This window comes from Calypte anna, chromosome 1 (assembly GCF_003957555.1).
Source record: "Calypte anna isolate BGI_N300 chromosome 1, bCalAnn1_v1.p, whole genome shotgun sequence".
Taxonomy (NCBI): Eukaryota; Metazoa; Chordata; class Aves; order Apodiformes; family Trochilidae; genus Calypte; species Calypte anna.
Genome location: NC_044244.1, coordinates 168,846,609 through 168,862,418, shown reverse-complemented (window position 1 = coordinate 168,862,418; position 15,810 = coordinate 168,846,609). Strand labels below are relative to the sequence as shown.

At 45.8% G+C, this 15,810-nt stretch overlaps 1 protein-coding gene across 1 annotated transcript in view; it reads right to left on the bottom strand.

The window, feature by feature from the left end:
* The window catches only part of GTF2F2 (general transcription factor IIF subunit 2), a 95,609-nt gene extending 86,546 nt beyond the window's left edge, over positions 1-9,063 (bottom strand). Inside the window, exons 1-3 of the mRNA XM_030469181.1 lie at positions 8,823-9,063; positions 1,203-1,276; positions 723-741 (exon numbers count right to left, since the gene is read on the bottom strand). Of these exons, the coding sequence (XP_030325041.1) occupies positions 723-741; positions 1,203-1,276; positions 8,823-8,888 (159 nt within the window). The 5' untranslated portion in view covers positions 8,889-9,063. The remainder of the gene's footprint in view (positions 1-722; positions 742-1,202; positions 1,277-8,822) is intronic.
* Between the last annotated feature and the right edge of the window lie 6,747 nt (positions 9,064-15,810).

Genomic DNA, 15,810 nt, shown 5'->3' with positions numbered 1-15,810 from the left:
GCTCTCATCAGTATAAGGGTTTTGCTGTGGGACTCACAAAATTAGGGAGGTTGCCTTGTATTCAATCAAACATCAAAGCCTCCTGTAGAAGGCTCTCCACATACTTTGAAAGGAGTTTGGCCAGGTTATCTAATGCCAAATGCAGCTTGTTCCCTGTCATTTTTTTTGTCCAGAGCTTCTTCCAATTCAGTGACAGATCTAAATGGTTTTGAAGTAATTCTAACTCACTCTGCAGATCTCCTGTAAAAGATACAGGAAGTTACTATCATTCACTGAGGCTGCTAATAAAAGCAGTTAGCTTTGCACACAGAAAAACCTTCAAGAGGCTTTATATTTAGTAAGACAAAATTCCAATTATAAGACAGAATACTTTCTGAAACTGCAACCCTCCATCTCCAGCTTTTGCCTTGTCACCCTCATGAGTTCTCAGACAGCCTTTTGCACTCACACACATTTAAAAATGTTTAGAGAGAAGGTTGCTGCCGTGATTATTGATGACAGATGGGTAAAAAAACTTAGGGAATAGAGAGACTTGATGAAAGTCCTACAGTGAACCTAAGGACAAAGCTTTGAGAAGAATTCCCTCCTTCCAGTTCTGTGGTACAATGTTTCATTATAGATGTAGCAAAAGAATTACAACATTAGAAGCTAGCATGTTCTAAACAGCTTTTAGAATTCAAAATATAACACATTCAAAGCCTTTATATTTAGTAATTACTTACTTCTGTTCTTCCTTGATTTCTGTAAAAGAAAATATTTAATGTTTTAGTTTCCATAATCTCATGCCACAAGCTTAGCTTCCCTGAATAAAAAAAATTAATACAAATGCTATCTTTGTTACTCATTTTCACACCTCAGCTGCTCAAATTTTGCTGATGCCCAAGTATAAATGGGCACCTCTCACCAAGTCAGCAGGTGAGAAAAGCAGCACATAAGTTAAAAATATTCTCCAGTTAATTGTGCATATTTCTTGGGTTTAAGAAACAAATCATTGTGCAATCGTATTCATCCACTCCCCAGAATACTTTCATATAATTTAAATTGATAATCACTATACAAACAAGTGCCTTTCAAGTTTCAGAGACATATGCACAGTGTTTGCAAGAAACAGGATAATGCATTACGAGTGGTACAACATAATCTGTTATTGCAGGTAATTTCTTCTAAGAATTGCAACCCATAAAGGTACAGTAAAGGCTTACTTGGAAATCCTTAGTTTTCCCACTTCACCCCTTCCTGAAGCTTTACTCCACTGTTGTGACAAGTATTTGGGGACCTAAAAAAAAAAAAAAAAAAAAAAAGACAGATTTTGAGAAAAGCAGATTCTAAAATGCTATAGAAATAGTGTAGGTGTATACACTTTAAATGACTACTACAGAATAGAGTATAATAATAGAATACAATCTAAATGTGATCTATAGATGATGCATTCTATTAGGGGGAGCAAAGAGAACAACACAGCACAAAAATAAGGCCAAAAGGTTCTGGGAAGGCTCAGGGTTTGGGCAGCTCAGACACACATTCAGCAGCAAACCACAGCCCTACACCCATCACATCTGCTTCTCCAACAGAACCACCCCATGTAGATCTGCCTCCCATCACTCATTCCCACCCTTCCACTCTGCTGAGAAAGATCTCTGTGCAGCTGATGAAATGGGCAAAGTGATCTGGCTGGGACATGTGAGGGATTTATGCATTACAGCTGTGCTGATTTTGTATTTAGTACATGAAATAATGAGAACAGGTTCCCAATCCCTTTTCCCAAGTGACTGTACAAAGGATAGGCTGACACAGGGACAGGAGCAAGCAACTCTGCTTAACCTGACACACCCAAGGAATAAAAGCTGCTCCAGTGATGCTGATTCATCTACACAAACAATTCCTTCAGTAACAAATGCTTTTGGTATCTGCAGCCTCAGGTGGCCTGGGCTTATGATAGAGGAAACTGAGTAACAGCAACCACAACGGTGGTTCAAGGGTTGGACTCGATTATCTCTGAGGTCCCTTCCAACCCAACCAATTCTATGATTCTATGAAAGCAACAAGCTGGAAGCTGGTATTCCAAACAGACCCATTTTTCCTCTTTACCCACCAATGCAGCTGAAATCACAGCCTGCCTCTCCATTCCCTGGTCAAAAAAATACCAACTAAGTACTGCCAGGTAAGCTACATCTCTGCAGCTGGCACATCCATGGCCAGCCTCAATTCCTTCGCTGCTGCTGTGTGGCACCCCCACACTCTTCAGGCCCCTAGACACATCCCAGGTGTGATGATGATGCATGCATGTTTGTTTTTTTCTGGAGCCAGTGATGCCAGGAGGTGTCCAGTTCTCATCAGAGTCCCTCCAGTTCTCTCTAAAGACCAGGCAAGCTAAGATGAAGAACAACAAACATCAAAATGTTGGGTGTTTATTTGGATATATGATGCTCTTGCTGATGAATACCTATAAAACTAAGCACTTGTAGGAGGGCACAATATCCCAGGACTTCAAAAGGTGGTGGAGAGGCCTTGGAGAGGAGCTCCCAGCTCAGCCCATGCATTCATGGCTGAAAGAGGCTCTTCCAGCTTCCCAGTTTAACCCCATAAGAATGAGGAACTTCTCTACCTCCTCTGCTGCACCATGTGGCATCAGTTCTGGCCATGTCTACCTTTCCATGCAAGAAGCCATCTCCGTTGGCTATAAGCACAAAATGCAATGTTTGCAGATCACACAGATCTCCACAGTTTTTTTTTCCCCCCACCCTTCAGCAATTAAGACTGTCTTTTCTATAAAGGCTTTTCATACAGATGGAACATGACACACTAGTACAACAACTGTGAGATTGGAGCAATTTCCCCCCTACACACAAGCTAGGAGATGTAGAAGTGCTGTGGCAAATCCAGAGATGGAATACAGACCTGAGGCAATAAGGACAACCTCACACCTGACTACAGAAAACTGTAAGATGTTCAAGTCATATAGAAATTACAGATTTTTTCAAAAGGAAATAGCTGAAATGCTTTCTACTATGCTACTACTTCCCATAAAGCCCTTTTTTATCTAACACAGATGCAGCAGTTGCTGGGAGAACATCATCTTGAAGGCCTACAGCATTGTCTAGCAAAACAGCAGCTTGTTAAAGGAAAAAATTGCTGTTCCAGCACCACGTACAAAAGAACTATTATGATACAGGAGTTTTGTAGCTTTTTTTCTTCATATGCTCATGATCCATCAGGACAAATTTACATTCTTTAGTTTTGCAGCTATGTTATTTACTGGTACAGCAAAGTTTATTCTGGCTCACACAGACCACAGCTACTGAAAACATCTGTGCCCACACAGAAAAATGGTGTGAGACACCACCAGTGAGAAAGAGAAATGTACTAAGCTCTGCCTGTGACATTTTCTGTTTCAAGAAGCAAAGAGGCACTTTGTAGTCTGATTCTGTGTCTTGCACAGAATACAACTAAGCCAAGTTTCACTGCACAGCTGAGGAGTTGAAGAGCCTGTTCCAAGAACCTGCTGACAAACAGCTGCCTGCTAACTTCCCAAAGCTCAAATTAATTCAACATCAACCTTGCAAAGAAACCCAAAACAACCAACCAAAAACAACACCTCAGAAAACACCTTGGGGCTGCTGCTTAGCACTTCCCTGTCTCACAGCACACTGTGAAGTACTGTGGAAAAGCTAAAAAATCCGGATGTCCTCCAACTGCTCCACCAAACTAAATGTCAGTTCAGGTTTCCATGAAAGTCCTGAGACTGCTCAGCACAACAAAAAAACATGAACTGGCACAATCTCCTGATATTTTTCAGTTTTCAAAGTAGTCATTTTCTACAGCAGATTGCATGCCAGATCAGATATAATTTTCTTTCTCAAGTCAAGATAAATGAGATGACCTTTGCCTCAGCTGACTTAATAGCAATATTTTTATATGTTCACACCTAATCTGTAAGCAATTTATATCACCAGGTAATACTGAGTCAGTGCCTATGAGTGGACAAGTAGTGAAGGACTTGAAGGACTCTCATGCTGTTAAAATCACTGTCTTGCTATATAATATAAACAGACAGAGAATATATGAAGATTAAGAGGTTACAGACCAACCACACTTCTTTCAGCTGCATGGGAAACAGTCTCAATGAGTGCAAAAAACCATCTTTCTGCTGGCCTGTCTGCATCTGGGGCTATGCAGTTAAAGAAAAAGGGTCATAAAAGACTGTGATCAAAGGATTATTTCTACCTATACACAGTTACTTCAGTTAAAACCAGACGGTACTCTCAAAAACATGTGCTAAACTCTGTAGCTCCATGCTAATGGTGCAAACAATGAGAGAAACACTTACATACTGTAGACACCTTTATTTGCCACCTGAACTTTAGCAATAATAACTTTGAAGTAAAACTTCACAATCTTAACCTTGAAAGAGCACAGAGAAAATGAGCAACCTGCTTTTACAGAGCTGAAAGAATTTTCAAAGATCTTGCAGCAGGATTTTGAAAAACAAACTCACAGAAAGTTTGACTTGTGGACAGAGTACCTGCCATACTGAAAGGTTACTGAATATTTTCAGGACAAGTGGCCTTTATTCTGCTATTTGTAGGTAAGAATGCTACTCTCCAAAAAAACTCTATGGAGTATGTACACCAGAAACACTGTAAGACTGATACCACATACTACATTTTCATTTTCCTTTGAAGATATAAAAAAATAAATTAAGACACCATCTTGTAGTGAAACGAGGCAACCAGGTGCCACTAATTGCCAGGGAGTGAGCATGAGCTTGTGTCTTAGGCCTTACCTTTTATTGGCCCCCTGGTCCTGCTCATGCGCAGTGGGGGCCCACCCTAATCAGGCACAGGTGGGCTTGACACAAGCTCATGCTCACTCCCTGGCAATTAGTGGCACCTGGCTGCCTCATTTCACTACACCATCTTAAGACATAAATGAAAGACACCATCTTTCTAAATATAGATCAATGCAGCAGACTAAATAAAAAAAACAAACCATCCCACAGGGCACAAGAAATCACCAATTCTAATGGCTATCACTAAATGGGCTTCACTTTACTACTAGTACATAACCAACAGTTCTTTTAGTATTTCCCTACCATAGCTTTCACTGAAAACACACAAAAAAATATTGCAGTTGCTTTCTGGGTTTGTACTAAAAGGACTCACTCAGTTTCTGATACCTCTCTTTTAATGCTTATGCTTCTGAAGTTCTCATCATTACATTTTTTTATTGCCTGTTAAGTAGTCTCCCTGGAATACTTCCTGCTCTGGCATAATACATGCTAAAAGGAAATTAAATAAACCAGGGGTTTTTATTCCAGCAGAACTGATTGCTCTCTCCCTCAAAGGAAGGATAAATTCAGCCTCGTTATTCTATCTAGTGAAGATTAAAAATACTGATGCTACAAGCTGTCACATGCCTGAGTGGACGTGTTGAAGGTCCCAGTAACAAGGGTGGTTTTTTCCAAGTTCAGGTCCAAAGGAATTCAAAGGATAAAATCCTGCACATCCCTTGCTATAATCTACCAATTTGAGCAACTTTGTTGTTTTGTTTTTTTTTTAATTTTTATTACACAAGAATTATTACCAATTCAGACCACATTCATGAAAAATTACATACTTGGTTGGAAGAACAATATTTAGGCATTCCTCTCAGTCTGTTTTTCTCATTAAGCCAGGCAGCACTCTGTGCTCACAGAGCGGCATCAACCAGCAGAACAGATGTGCCTGAAAAATTCCTGGCTTGCTTCAGGAACCACCAAACTGTACCAGAGTGAAGGACCAACAAGTTCAGTGTCCTGCCCCCAAGTGCCACCAACAGCAGTGCTTATGGAAAAGCAGGAAACCATAAGAAGAAAAGGTATTTCCCCAGCATGCTATTCTAATTACTGTGATCTTTGACTCAGCAGCCTAGAGTATGACATGCACATTCAATTTTAATACTTCCATCTTAATTACTTGCCTGAATTTGTCTAATGGCTTTTCCATAGAATCACAGAATTGGCTGGGCTGGAAGGGACCTCAGAGATCATCAAGTCCAACCCTTGATCCACTACCGCTGCAGTTACCAGACCATGGCACTGAGTGCCACATCCAGTCTCTTTTTAAATATCTCCAGGGATGGAGAATCCACCCCTTCCCTGGGCAGCCCATTCCAATGCCTGATCACCCTCTCAGTAAAGAAATTCTAATATCCAACCTAAACCTCCCCTGGCACAACTTGAGACCGTGCCCTCTTGTCTTGCTGAGAGTTGCCTGGGAAAAGAGACCAACCCCCCCTGGCTACCCCCTCCTTTCAGGGAGTTGTAGAGAGTGATGAGGTCTCCAAGCTTCTGTGAAGCTTTAGGATTCCTCCTGCAACAAGTTCCAAAATTTAAATACAGTGTGCAAAGTGGTAGCTACTCTGTTTCCTCTGAGCTCCACCAGATGAATTAACCTGACACACCCCTAATTCCTGTGTTACACCTGCCTCTTCCTTACTCACTTCTTCCCTATCCATCTGTGAGTTGCTCAACACTTCAAACCTCTTTAAGATTTCCAAATCAATCACCTTGTCGGCTTGAAAGGTAGCAAAGTACTTAAGATTTTCCTTCCCAGCAACCATAGGTTGTTTCCCAGATAATCCCTGGTGCTCTTCTCTGTACTACTTCTATTGCATTCTTTCCACAACAGAGACCAGAACTACACACAGCATTCAGGATACAGGCAATAAGATGGCATAATAATATTTTCCCTTTTGTAATCATCTCCAGTGTTGAATCTGCTCTTTTGACATGACATTCTCACAGTTTACTGTGAAACTAAACTTCCTTTCTAATGACAACACCCAGCAGAGGTGGAATCACTGTTTAAGCACAAGGATAGCTTTTCTCTAGGCACATCAGATCTTTCTGAATTTCATCTTCAATCTGCTCTTTTGACATTACATTCTCACAGTTACCTACATTTACTGTGAAACTAAACTTCCTTTCTAATGACAAAGAGTGATTCCACCTCTGCTGGTTGTTAAGCACAAGGATAGCTTTTCTCTAGGCCCATCAGATTTTTCAGCTCTGAATTTCATCTTCCATTTTGACATCCTCTTACATCATGACACAGCTCTGCAGCTTTCTCCTGTCAGCTGTCATCTGTACTGTCCTGGATAAGTTATTACAATCAGAGCACTATGCACTTTTCACCAGCAGGGTTACAAGAACCCAGCCATTCAGGTGTCAGTGAAGGTGTCAGGTGTCATTTTTTGTCATGAAAAATGAAGCCAGGTGTGGTGGTGACTTACCCACCACCAGACTTGCTTTGCTGTTCAGACTTTCTCAAATTCCCATTCTCAAGTGCCACAACAAGATGTTTTGCAAGTCGATGGTGTCACACCCCCTCCACCCAGGACCAATACTTGCCTGCTCCCCTGTCCCCACACTTCCAGGTTGAACATGTGGGCCTGATATCTTTCCCCCAGGGAGGAGAAAGAGGCCACAACCCTTTCTCTCCAGACAGAACAAAGACCTAGAAAAAACAGGGCACGTCCATTTGCCCCTGTACTCAGCTCTGGTGAGGCCACACCTCGAGTACTGTGTCCAGTTCTGGGCCCCTCAGTTCAGGAAGGAGATTGAGGTCCTGGAGCAGGTCCAAAGGAGGGCAACCAGGCTGGTGAAGGGACTCGAGCACAGATCCTATGAGGAGAGGCTGAGGGAGCTGGGGCTGTTCAGCCTGGAGAAGAGGAGGCTCAGGGGAGACCTCATCACTCTCTACAACTCCCTGAAAGGAGGGGGTAGCCAGGGGGGGTTGGTCTCTTTTCCCAGGCAACTCTCAGCAAGACAAGAGGGCACGGTCTCAAGTTGTGCCAGGGGAGGTTTAGGTTGGATATTAGAATTTCTTTACTGAGAGGGTGATCAGGCATTGGAATGGGCTGCCCAGGGAAGTAGTGGATTCTCCATCCCTGGAGATATTTAAAAAGAGACTGGATGTGGCACTCAGTGCCATGGTCTGGTAACTGCAGCGGTAGTGGATCAAGGGTTGGACTTGATGATCTCTGAGGTCCCTTCCAACCCAGCCAATTCTATGATTCTATGATTCTATGATAGGGATGGATGTGGAACCAGGGCATGGAAGCCCCCACTGACTGGGAGCCTTCTCTTCCCCGAGTCAGTGCTTGTTGCCAGCACACACAGTCAAGAGATCTCGACAGAAAAACCTTCCAGGGAGCAAAGCTGATGCGGGGGCAGCTCCGTTCAAATCAGGAGCCGTGAGCACGGCCCGGAACCAGACGGGAATATGGGTCTGATTTAATGATCTTTTTACTTTTCCATAGCGCCCTCGTTACCGCCGTGCTACCGTAGCTCTACGCTGAGCCCCACCGACGGGGCACGGGAGCCCCTGCCCTTATTGTTATTGCGGTTTCTTTAAGCAACGCCGTGGATCTGGAAGTGCTGAAACTTCCTCAGGCTCTCAGAGTTTAGGGAAAACAGAAGTTTTGCTGCCGGATTTGTTACTCCTAACGAAACAGGAGACAAGAACAGCTCCCAACCAAGTCACCTAAATTTCCTCTCTTTTGGGTAATTCACCCCCAGGAACACCCGGGCAGCGCCCTCGCCTCGCTGCCCCTCCAGCCCCCGCCAAGGGGCCACGGGCAGGCCTGACGCGAGCAGCTCGGGCCTCCACGCCACGGGCCGGCTCTCCCGGTGCCTCAGCCACGGCTTCGCTCCCCTCTGCCTCTCCCCCGGGACTCCCCGGCCGCCACCTCGGGCACGGCGGCGTCGCGGAAGAGGGGGGAGGCCCGACCGCAGCAGGCCGCACAGGCCCAAGCCCGGGGAAGCGCCGGCGGTTTCTCACCTTCACCAGCCACATGCCCGTGTTCTGCTTGGCCCCGGTGAGGTCCAGCTCGCCCTTCTCACTCATGGCGGAGCAGGCGGCAGGGCCGAGGGGGAGGACGAGAGCAGCGCAGAGTTGAGGCTCTTCCCGCTCCGGAGGCCGCAGGACCCGGACGGCAGCACGCTACCGGCGGACGGTAGCCCGCGACGGACAAACTTCCTCCTTCAGCGGAGAGCGGTGGAAAAGGGGCGGGACGGTGGGGCCTCGCTGAGGGGAAGCCGCGGGTTCGAGTCCCCGCCCCGGAATAACCGCGGGGGTGCAGGGGCCTTCCGCAGAGCGGGCAAAAAGAAATAAAAAATTTTTCTCTGCTTGTGTGGATAGGGTTAAGCTGGCCCGCTGCAGGACAGAAGGATGCAAAATGATAGAGAAATGTGGAGAAAGCGTGTGGAGAGAGAAGAAAAGCCTACCAGGACCGCCTAGCAATGGTGGGCTGGGGAGCAGCCGCGGGGAAAGGGGTCAGAGCCTCGCAGCGTCCCCAGATGTCACAGGCGTGGGGAGGGAAGAGCGGGTGAAGCGTTTTCAGGGGATGAAAAGAGAATTAGGCTCAGCTTTCCACCGAGGGCACCCAGTGCAAGGACGAGCAGTGAAGCGGTGGATCCGCGGTGGCAGGGGGGGGGCCGGGGGTGTCGGCAGCCGGGAGGGATCCGCAGCCTGCGGGGAGGCTGCTGCAGCTTGAGCTTAGGGGATTCCTGCGAGTCCTTAGGGTATGGTTTTCCCTCTCGCCGGGACAGTTTTCCTAACATCTAGACTTGTAGTTTAAACTAATTTTTTTTCTGTCTGTCGTGGGAGGTGGAAAGCATTTTGTTACTTGCTGCATTTTCACTTTATCCCTTCACTGAGACACCTGCCTTTGGATTTTTGCCACTTCCACAAAACCTCAGTTAGCTCCGTTTTGTCTTACAGGCCATATTCTCGAGACTTCTGGTCATGCCCGGTTTTCTCTGAATTCCCCCAGGATGGGTTTACACCCTCCTTGATGCCTGGTTGCACATCTGGTTGCTCATACCCTGAGACTGCTCCAGCACCAAGCAGAGAATCAGTGTGGTACAACATGGAAGATGTTGCTCATCTGGCTGGCAGAAAACAAGCCCAGCACTGCTTCTCAGACATGACTGTCTTTCTAATTATGGGCAAGCATCTAGGTAACCAAGGAGAGCAATGATTTTTGCATGCCTGAAGCAACTACACCTATCAGTAAGGTATTCTGATTAGGATTAATTAAATTTAAAAATTCCTCTTGTTTTTACACTGGAACTGCACATGACTGCAGAACTCAGCTTTTCCTGGCAGACAGCTTCCACTGTCTAAATTCTTATTTAGATTTCATTAAGACAGCCCTTCACTGACACAGCAGAGACATCTCCTTACAAAAATGGCAGCAGTGGCAAAACCAATCACCATTCCTGGGACTGTGTGACCCTTAAATACTAAAAGTCTAAGAGATTAGGAGTTTTAGGATTGGTTCACCTCAAAGAGTCTCTCTGCACAGACAAACATCATCACCAGTTTGCTTTTGGCTCCTATTCCACTGTGTTTCCATATTGTACATAGGACAGTTTGTTCCTGGAGGGTCTCTGAAGACAAACTGGTGAATTCCCTCTACATGAAAACTGGTGGCACAGCTAGATAAAAAAAAAAATTATGGATGCAGCCATACCCTGCCTCATTCTGTGTTTCCAGTATGGTCCTCTAGCATGACTTCAAGAAACACTGGAACCTGGACAGCCACCAAAACCTCTCAGGCCATTTTTCAGCCTGTGTGCCATTCTCCACCTTCCTATGAAACCACTTGATGATGGTTCTGGTAGAAATGAAGGACTCAATTATATATTTTTAAGAGAATCACACAACCACAGAATGGTTTGGGTTGAAGGGGACCTTCAAAGATCATCTGGTCCAACCACCCTGCCATGGAGAAGGACATCTGCCACTAGATAGTCTCATCCCACCTGGCCTTTAAAACTTCCAGTAATGGGGCATCCACATTTTCCCTGGGCAGCCTGTGCCACTGACTCACCACCCTGACAGTGAAGAATTTCTCCCTTATAACCAATCTAAACCCACTCTCCTTCAGTTTAAAACCATTGTCCCTACACTACATGCCCTGGTGAAAAGTCTGTCTTTCTTATAAGCCCCCTCTGTGGGGGAGCACTGGTGGTTTTACACCTTCACCAGCCAGGAGAGGGTGAAGGAAGGCATTTTAAGATCTGGTTTTGTTTTCCTTTGTCCTGCTCTGATTTGATTGATGACAAATTAATTTATTTTTTTTTTCCCCAAGTCAAGCCTGTTTTGCCTGTGACACCTTGTTTTGGTGAGTGAACCCCCCTTTCCTTGTCTCAACCCATGAGCTTCAAGTTATATTTTCCTCTCCCCATCCTATAGAGAAGGGAGGAATGAGTGAGTGACCAAATGGCTCTTTGTTGCCAACTGGGCCTAAACCACAACAGTTTTGAAAGGCTATAAAAGCCTGCCAACAGCCTTCTCCGGGATGAAAATTTCCAACTCTCTCAACCTCTCCTCACAGGAGAGGTGTTCCATCCCTTTGACCATTTTTGTGGCACTCCTTTGGACCCGCTCCAACAGGCACAAGTCTTTCCTGTATTGAGGACCCCAGAACTGAAGGTGATACTCAAGGTAGGGTCTCAAATTTTCTCATGGAATAAACATTTAATTAGTGACAAAGTTGTCACTCTGCCACCACTCCCAGTTCAGTCTGCATGCTCCAATCAGATCAGCCACTTTTTAAAAAGTGTCACCTCTAACAGAGGTGACATTTTCAAACGTTTCAGACACAGTGGGTTTGGACAAGATGAGTGGTGGAAGGAGAGGAGCTCTGCCTGCAGGTGTCTGGGTTGCCAGGCAATGGCAGTGTGGTTCATCACCTTGGGACCTTTAGAGAAGGAACCCCTCAGGATTCATTGCTCCTATCCCATGTGTAAATAACAGCAGCAAAAACCTCTGTAAAAGCCCCGTGATTGGGGCAGCTCATCTGGCAACCCAGAGAGGAAGGCGGCCGATCAGAGACCTCTCCTGCTTCCCTTCAGGCAGCCTCTCCAGGCCTGTTTCCACAGAAACTGAGTTTAAAGGGACAACAAGCAGGAGCAGAGTGCATTTTCATTAATTCCTTATTTAAAATCTCAACCTTTTACTTGCCAGTGAGACATTTAGCACCACAAAGGAAGATCCAGAAGCCAGCTGCTGAGCAGTGGATCTGTGTGTTAGTCATCACTTTTCTTCTTGATTGCACAGAAATAAATGTGTTTGAAAAGATAGGTAGCCAAACTCAGACTTGCACAACGTTTCTGTCTTCCCTTCCTCCCTCTCCCATCCAACTGGGTCAGGTGAAGAGGCTGCAGTGTCAGCAGCAGCCGCACAGTTCTTCACCAGTTTCAGGAACAGGCTCATTAGAATAGAATCATAGAATCGGATGGGTTGGAAGGGACCTCAGAGAGATCATCAAGTCCAACCCTTGATCCACTACTGCTGCAGTTACCAGACCATGGCACTGAGTGCCACATCCAGTCTCTTTTTAAATATCTCCAGGGATGGAGAATCCACTACTTCCCTGGGCAGCCCATTCCAATGTCTGATCACCCTCTCGGTAAAGAATTTCTTCCTAATATCCAACCTAAACTTCCCCTGGCACAACTTAAGTCCATGCCCTCTTGTCTTGTTGAAAGTCGTCTGGCAAAAGAGACCAACCCCCCCCTGGCTACCTCCTCCTTTCAGGGAGTTGTAGAGAGTGATGAGGTCTCCCCTGAGCCTCCTCTTCTCCAGGCTGAACAGCCCCAGCTCCCTCAGCCTCTCCTCATAGGATCTGTGCTCGAGTCCCTTCACCAGCCTGGTTGCCCTCCTTTGGACCTGCTCCAGGACCTTGACATCCTTCCTGAACTGAGGGGCCCAGAACTGGACACAGTACTTGAGCTGTGGCCTCACCGGGGCTAAGTACAGGGGCAGAATCCCTTCCCCGGACCTGCTGGCCACGCTGTTCCTGATACAGGCCAGGATGCCATTGGCCTTCTTGGCTACCTGGGCACACTGCTGGCTCATGTTCAGCTTCCTGTCAATCCAATCCATTGCTGCAGTCTGAAGTGCTGGTTGAAAACCACCACAGCACAAGATGCCTGATGAAGTCTGGATGAAGCTGACAGGAGTTTTGCCATCAAGAGCTCATGTGCTTCCCTCAAAGGTGTGGATGAGGTGAGATGTGCTCTCAGGAGATGGTAGTAGCCCCATCCAAGATGTTAGTGATGGCCACCATCAGACAAGTTTCACTGAAAATACTTCCTGGGAATCAAATTTTTAGGGGGAAAAGACCTTCTGGCATAGTGAATTACACATGAGAGTGCTTGAACCATCCACTCAGCTGTACCCTCTGTGGGGATAACCTGTTTTATTATAGGATAGCTCTAAGGCCTGACACTTGGGAATGCTCTTCAGTACTTAGCATGGTGTGCACATTTCCCAGAGGGTGCCCTGGGCCAGCACTCATGGATGTGCTGGTCACTACTTTATGACACATTGGTTCTCACTCTAGAAAAGGATACTGGGATATGCAGGCAGAGAGCTGGCCAGAAAGCCTGGCAGCCATGTGCTCTCTTTCTGAGCCCCCCTAGTACCACCAAAAAAGGATTTCTACCCCCCCCCCCCCCCCCCCCCCAAAACAGCTCTTGAAGGTGGCAGGATTCCTTTGCCCCACTCTCACAGATTTTAGTTGTTACTCCCTTCCTCTCTGGAAGTACCTTCCTGGTACTGTTTTAGAAATATTGGAGGTCTTGATGAAAACTTTTCATATTTTTCCTTCTGTAGAGAAATCCCAGGAGAAATGAGGAAAGCTGTGTAGAGTGAAAATAAAGTAGAGCACATGATAATTAGTGTATTATGAGCTAATACAACACAGAGATCTATATTGCTCTCTGTGCAGATGTCTTCAAACCTTTCACAATGGGTAAAGTAGCAGATGACAAACAGTTTTCATACACCAGATCAAACAAATCAGCTATAATCACACTAAATTGTAAGCACTGAATTATATTAAGCAGGTGGATCCCAACTTGTGTTTCAGTTTATAAGCAAGACATGTGCATGGAATTTTAACAAGACCAACAAATTTTCCCCACTCCGAGTGCATGCCAACAGAGAAGATCATTGCTTTGAGTGAGAGAGAAATGGAGCCACAGCTGTCTCAGGCTCCTTTTCACTGTGCTTCCAGCAATGAGTTTGCAGATCCCTGTCTTGATTGCTTTCCACACAGCAGATGAAGAGAAGTGTGTATCTGCCACAAGGTGAGGAGGAGAGACTGAAGCTCCTGGCAATGGTTCTGTGAAATCACATTTAGCACAAGAAATCCTCTTCCTACCTGAACTACCACAGCCACTTTGCTGCCCTGGGCCTCACACTCCAGATGTGCCCCAGGGGTCCAGTCATGGGCTTCAGCTTCAAGATAAACCATGGCCCTGAGCCATGGGCTCCTCTTCCCATAGGGGCATGGCCAGCAAGTCCTCATCCCACTGTGGTGCTCATGTGGCTGGGGACATGCGAGGGTGGAAAGAGTTTGGGAGAAGCCACAAAGCCACCCAGTTGTGCTGGCAACCTGGCTGGCTTGAGAGATGGCTAGCCCTAAAAACCAGAGGTCATGAGCTCCTTCCTGTGGCCAGATGCAGCTTGGCTACCTCAGAGCCCAGAGGCTTGGGTATCAGAGACCAAAGCTTTCACTTAAATTTGTGCAGCAAAAGTCCCTGTTTTGGTGATCACTCAGGGTGGGTCTCCTTGGGGATGGCTGGAGCACCCTTCTCCTTTTCTGGCTGCTGGTGCTGAGCGTGTTGCAGAATCACCTCCTTTTTGAGTCACACCCCATATTTGACAGGAGCCCTTGGCATCTGCAAGTGATTCCTGGTAGGCTGGAATGTTCCCTCGTCTCTTGGTTCCCAGGTTTCCAAAAGGCATTTCACCAGGAAATGATGATGAAACCAGAAACCTGGTTTCACCTCTCCTTTGTGAATGGGATGTCAGTTTTCTAGAGTTTTCTGTCGGTTTTCTAGAGTTCCCGTGTGATTGATGAGCTGAGTGCTGCCCAAATATGAATGCTCCCTTAGTTCAGGTCTATACTAGACCTCCACAGAGTCAAAACTTTTGAGATCTAAAGCTGAGTGCTGTGGCCAGGCATGAAAAGAAGCTCCTGCAGGAGCTGAATTTAACTTGGGAGCATTGAACCAGGAAGGAGAACATTCCCAACAGCTAATGCTCTTATTTAATTCAGTCCTGTCAACCAACCTCCTCATCAGTAAACTAAGATGAGCAGGGCACTCATTTTGGAAGAGGAAACCTGGTGGAGCAAGAGCATTACAGAGCTGCTTGTCCCCACTCCACTACAAGTACCACACAGCATCAGCAGAGCTCTGCTGACTGGCAAGAGTCTCTCCTATAACCTGAATATCTGATTTTGCAGCCGTTAAGCAAGTGTGCAAAAACAAAATCCCAAAACTATCATTAATGCTTGAGCTGCCAGGTCGAGCAGACAATAAACTTTGTCATCTCCAGCTGTCATGAATCATTCACTTGCCTGCATTGCAGATGATCCGTGTAACCTGGAAAAAAAGAGGGGAAATTATATCTGCAAAGAGGCGAAAAACATCTGGGCAGAGCATGATAATTTATTTTGAAGTAAGAGAAAAGAAGGTCTGTGCAGCTCATTCCCAAAACACAGCACAGGCTGCCAAGCTGTGTGTCTTATTTCCTCTGGCAGCAAAGGATTCTTTATGCCTCTTTAAGGCCAAAATATACGTTGCAGTCTGCCTCTGAGCAATGCATTAATAACAGAATTGTTCATCCTAAGCTGTTCTGTGTCAGTGAGTGCAAAAGCATCAAGATCATGGCAGAGCTCCCATTTCAGTAAAATGATCAATGGGTTTGTACTCAATATACTCAATATTACTCAGAAACCTAATTG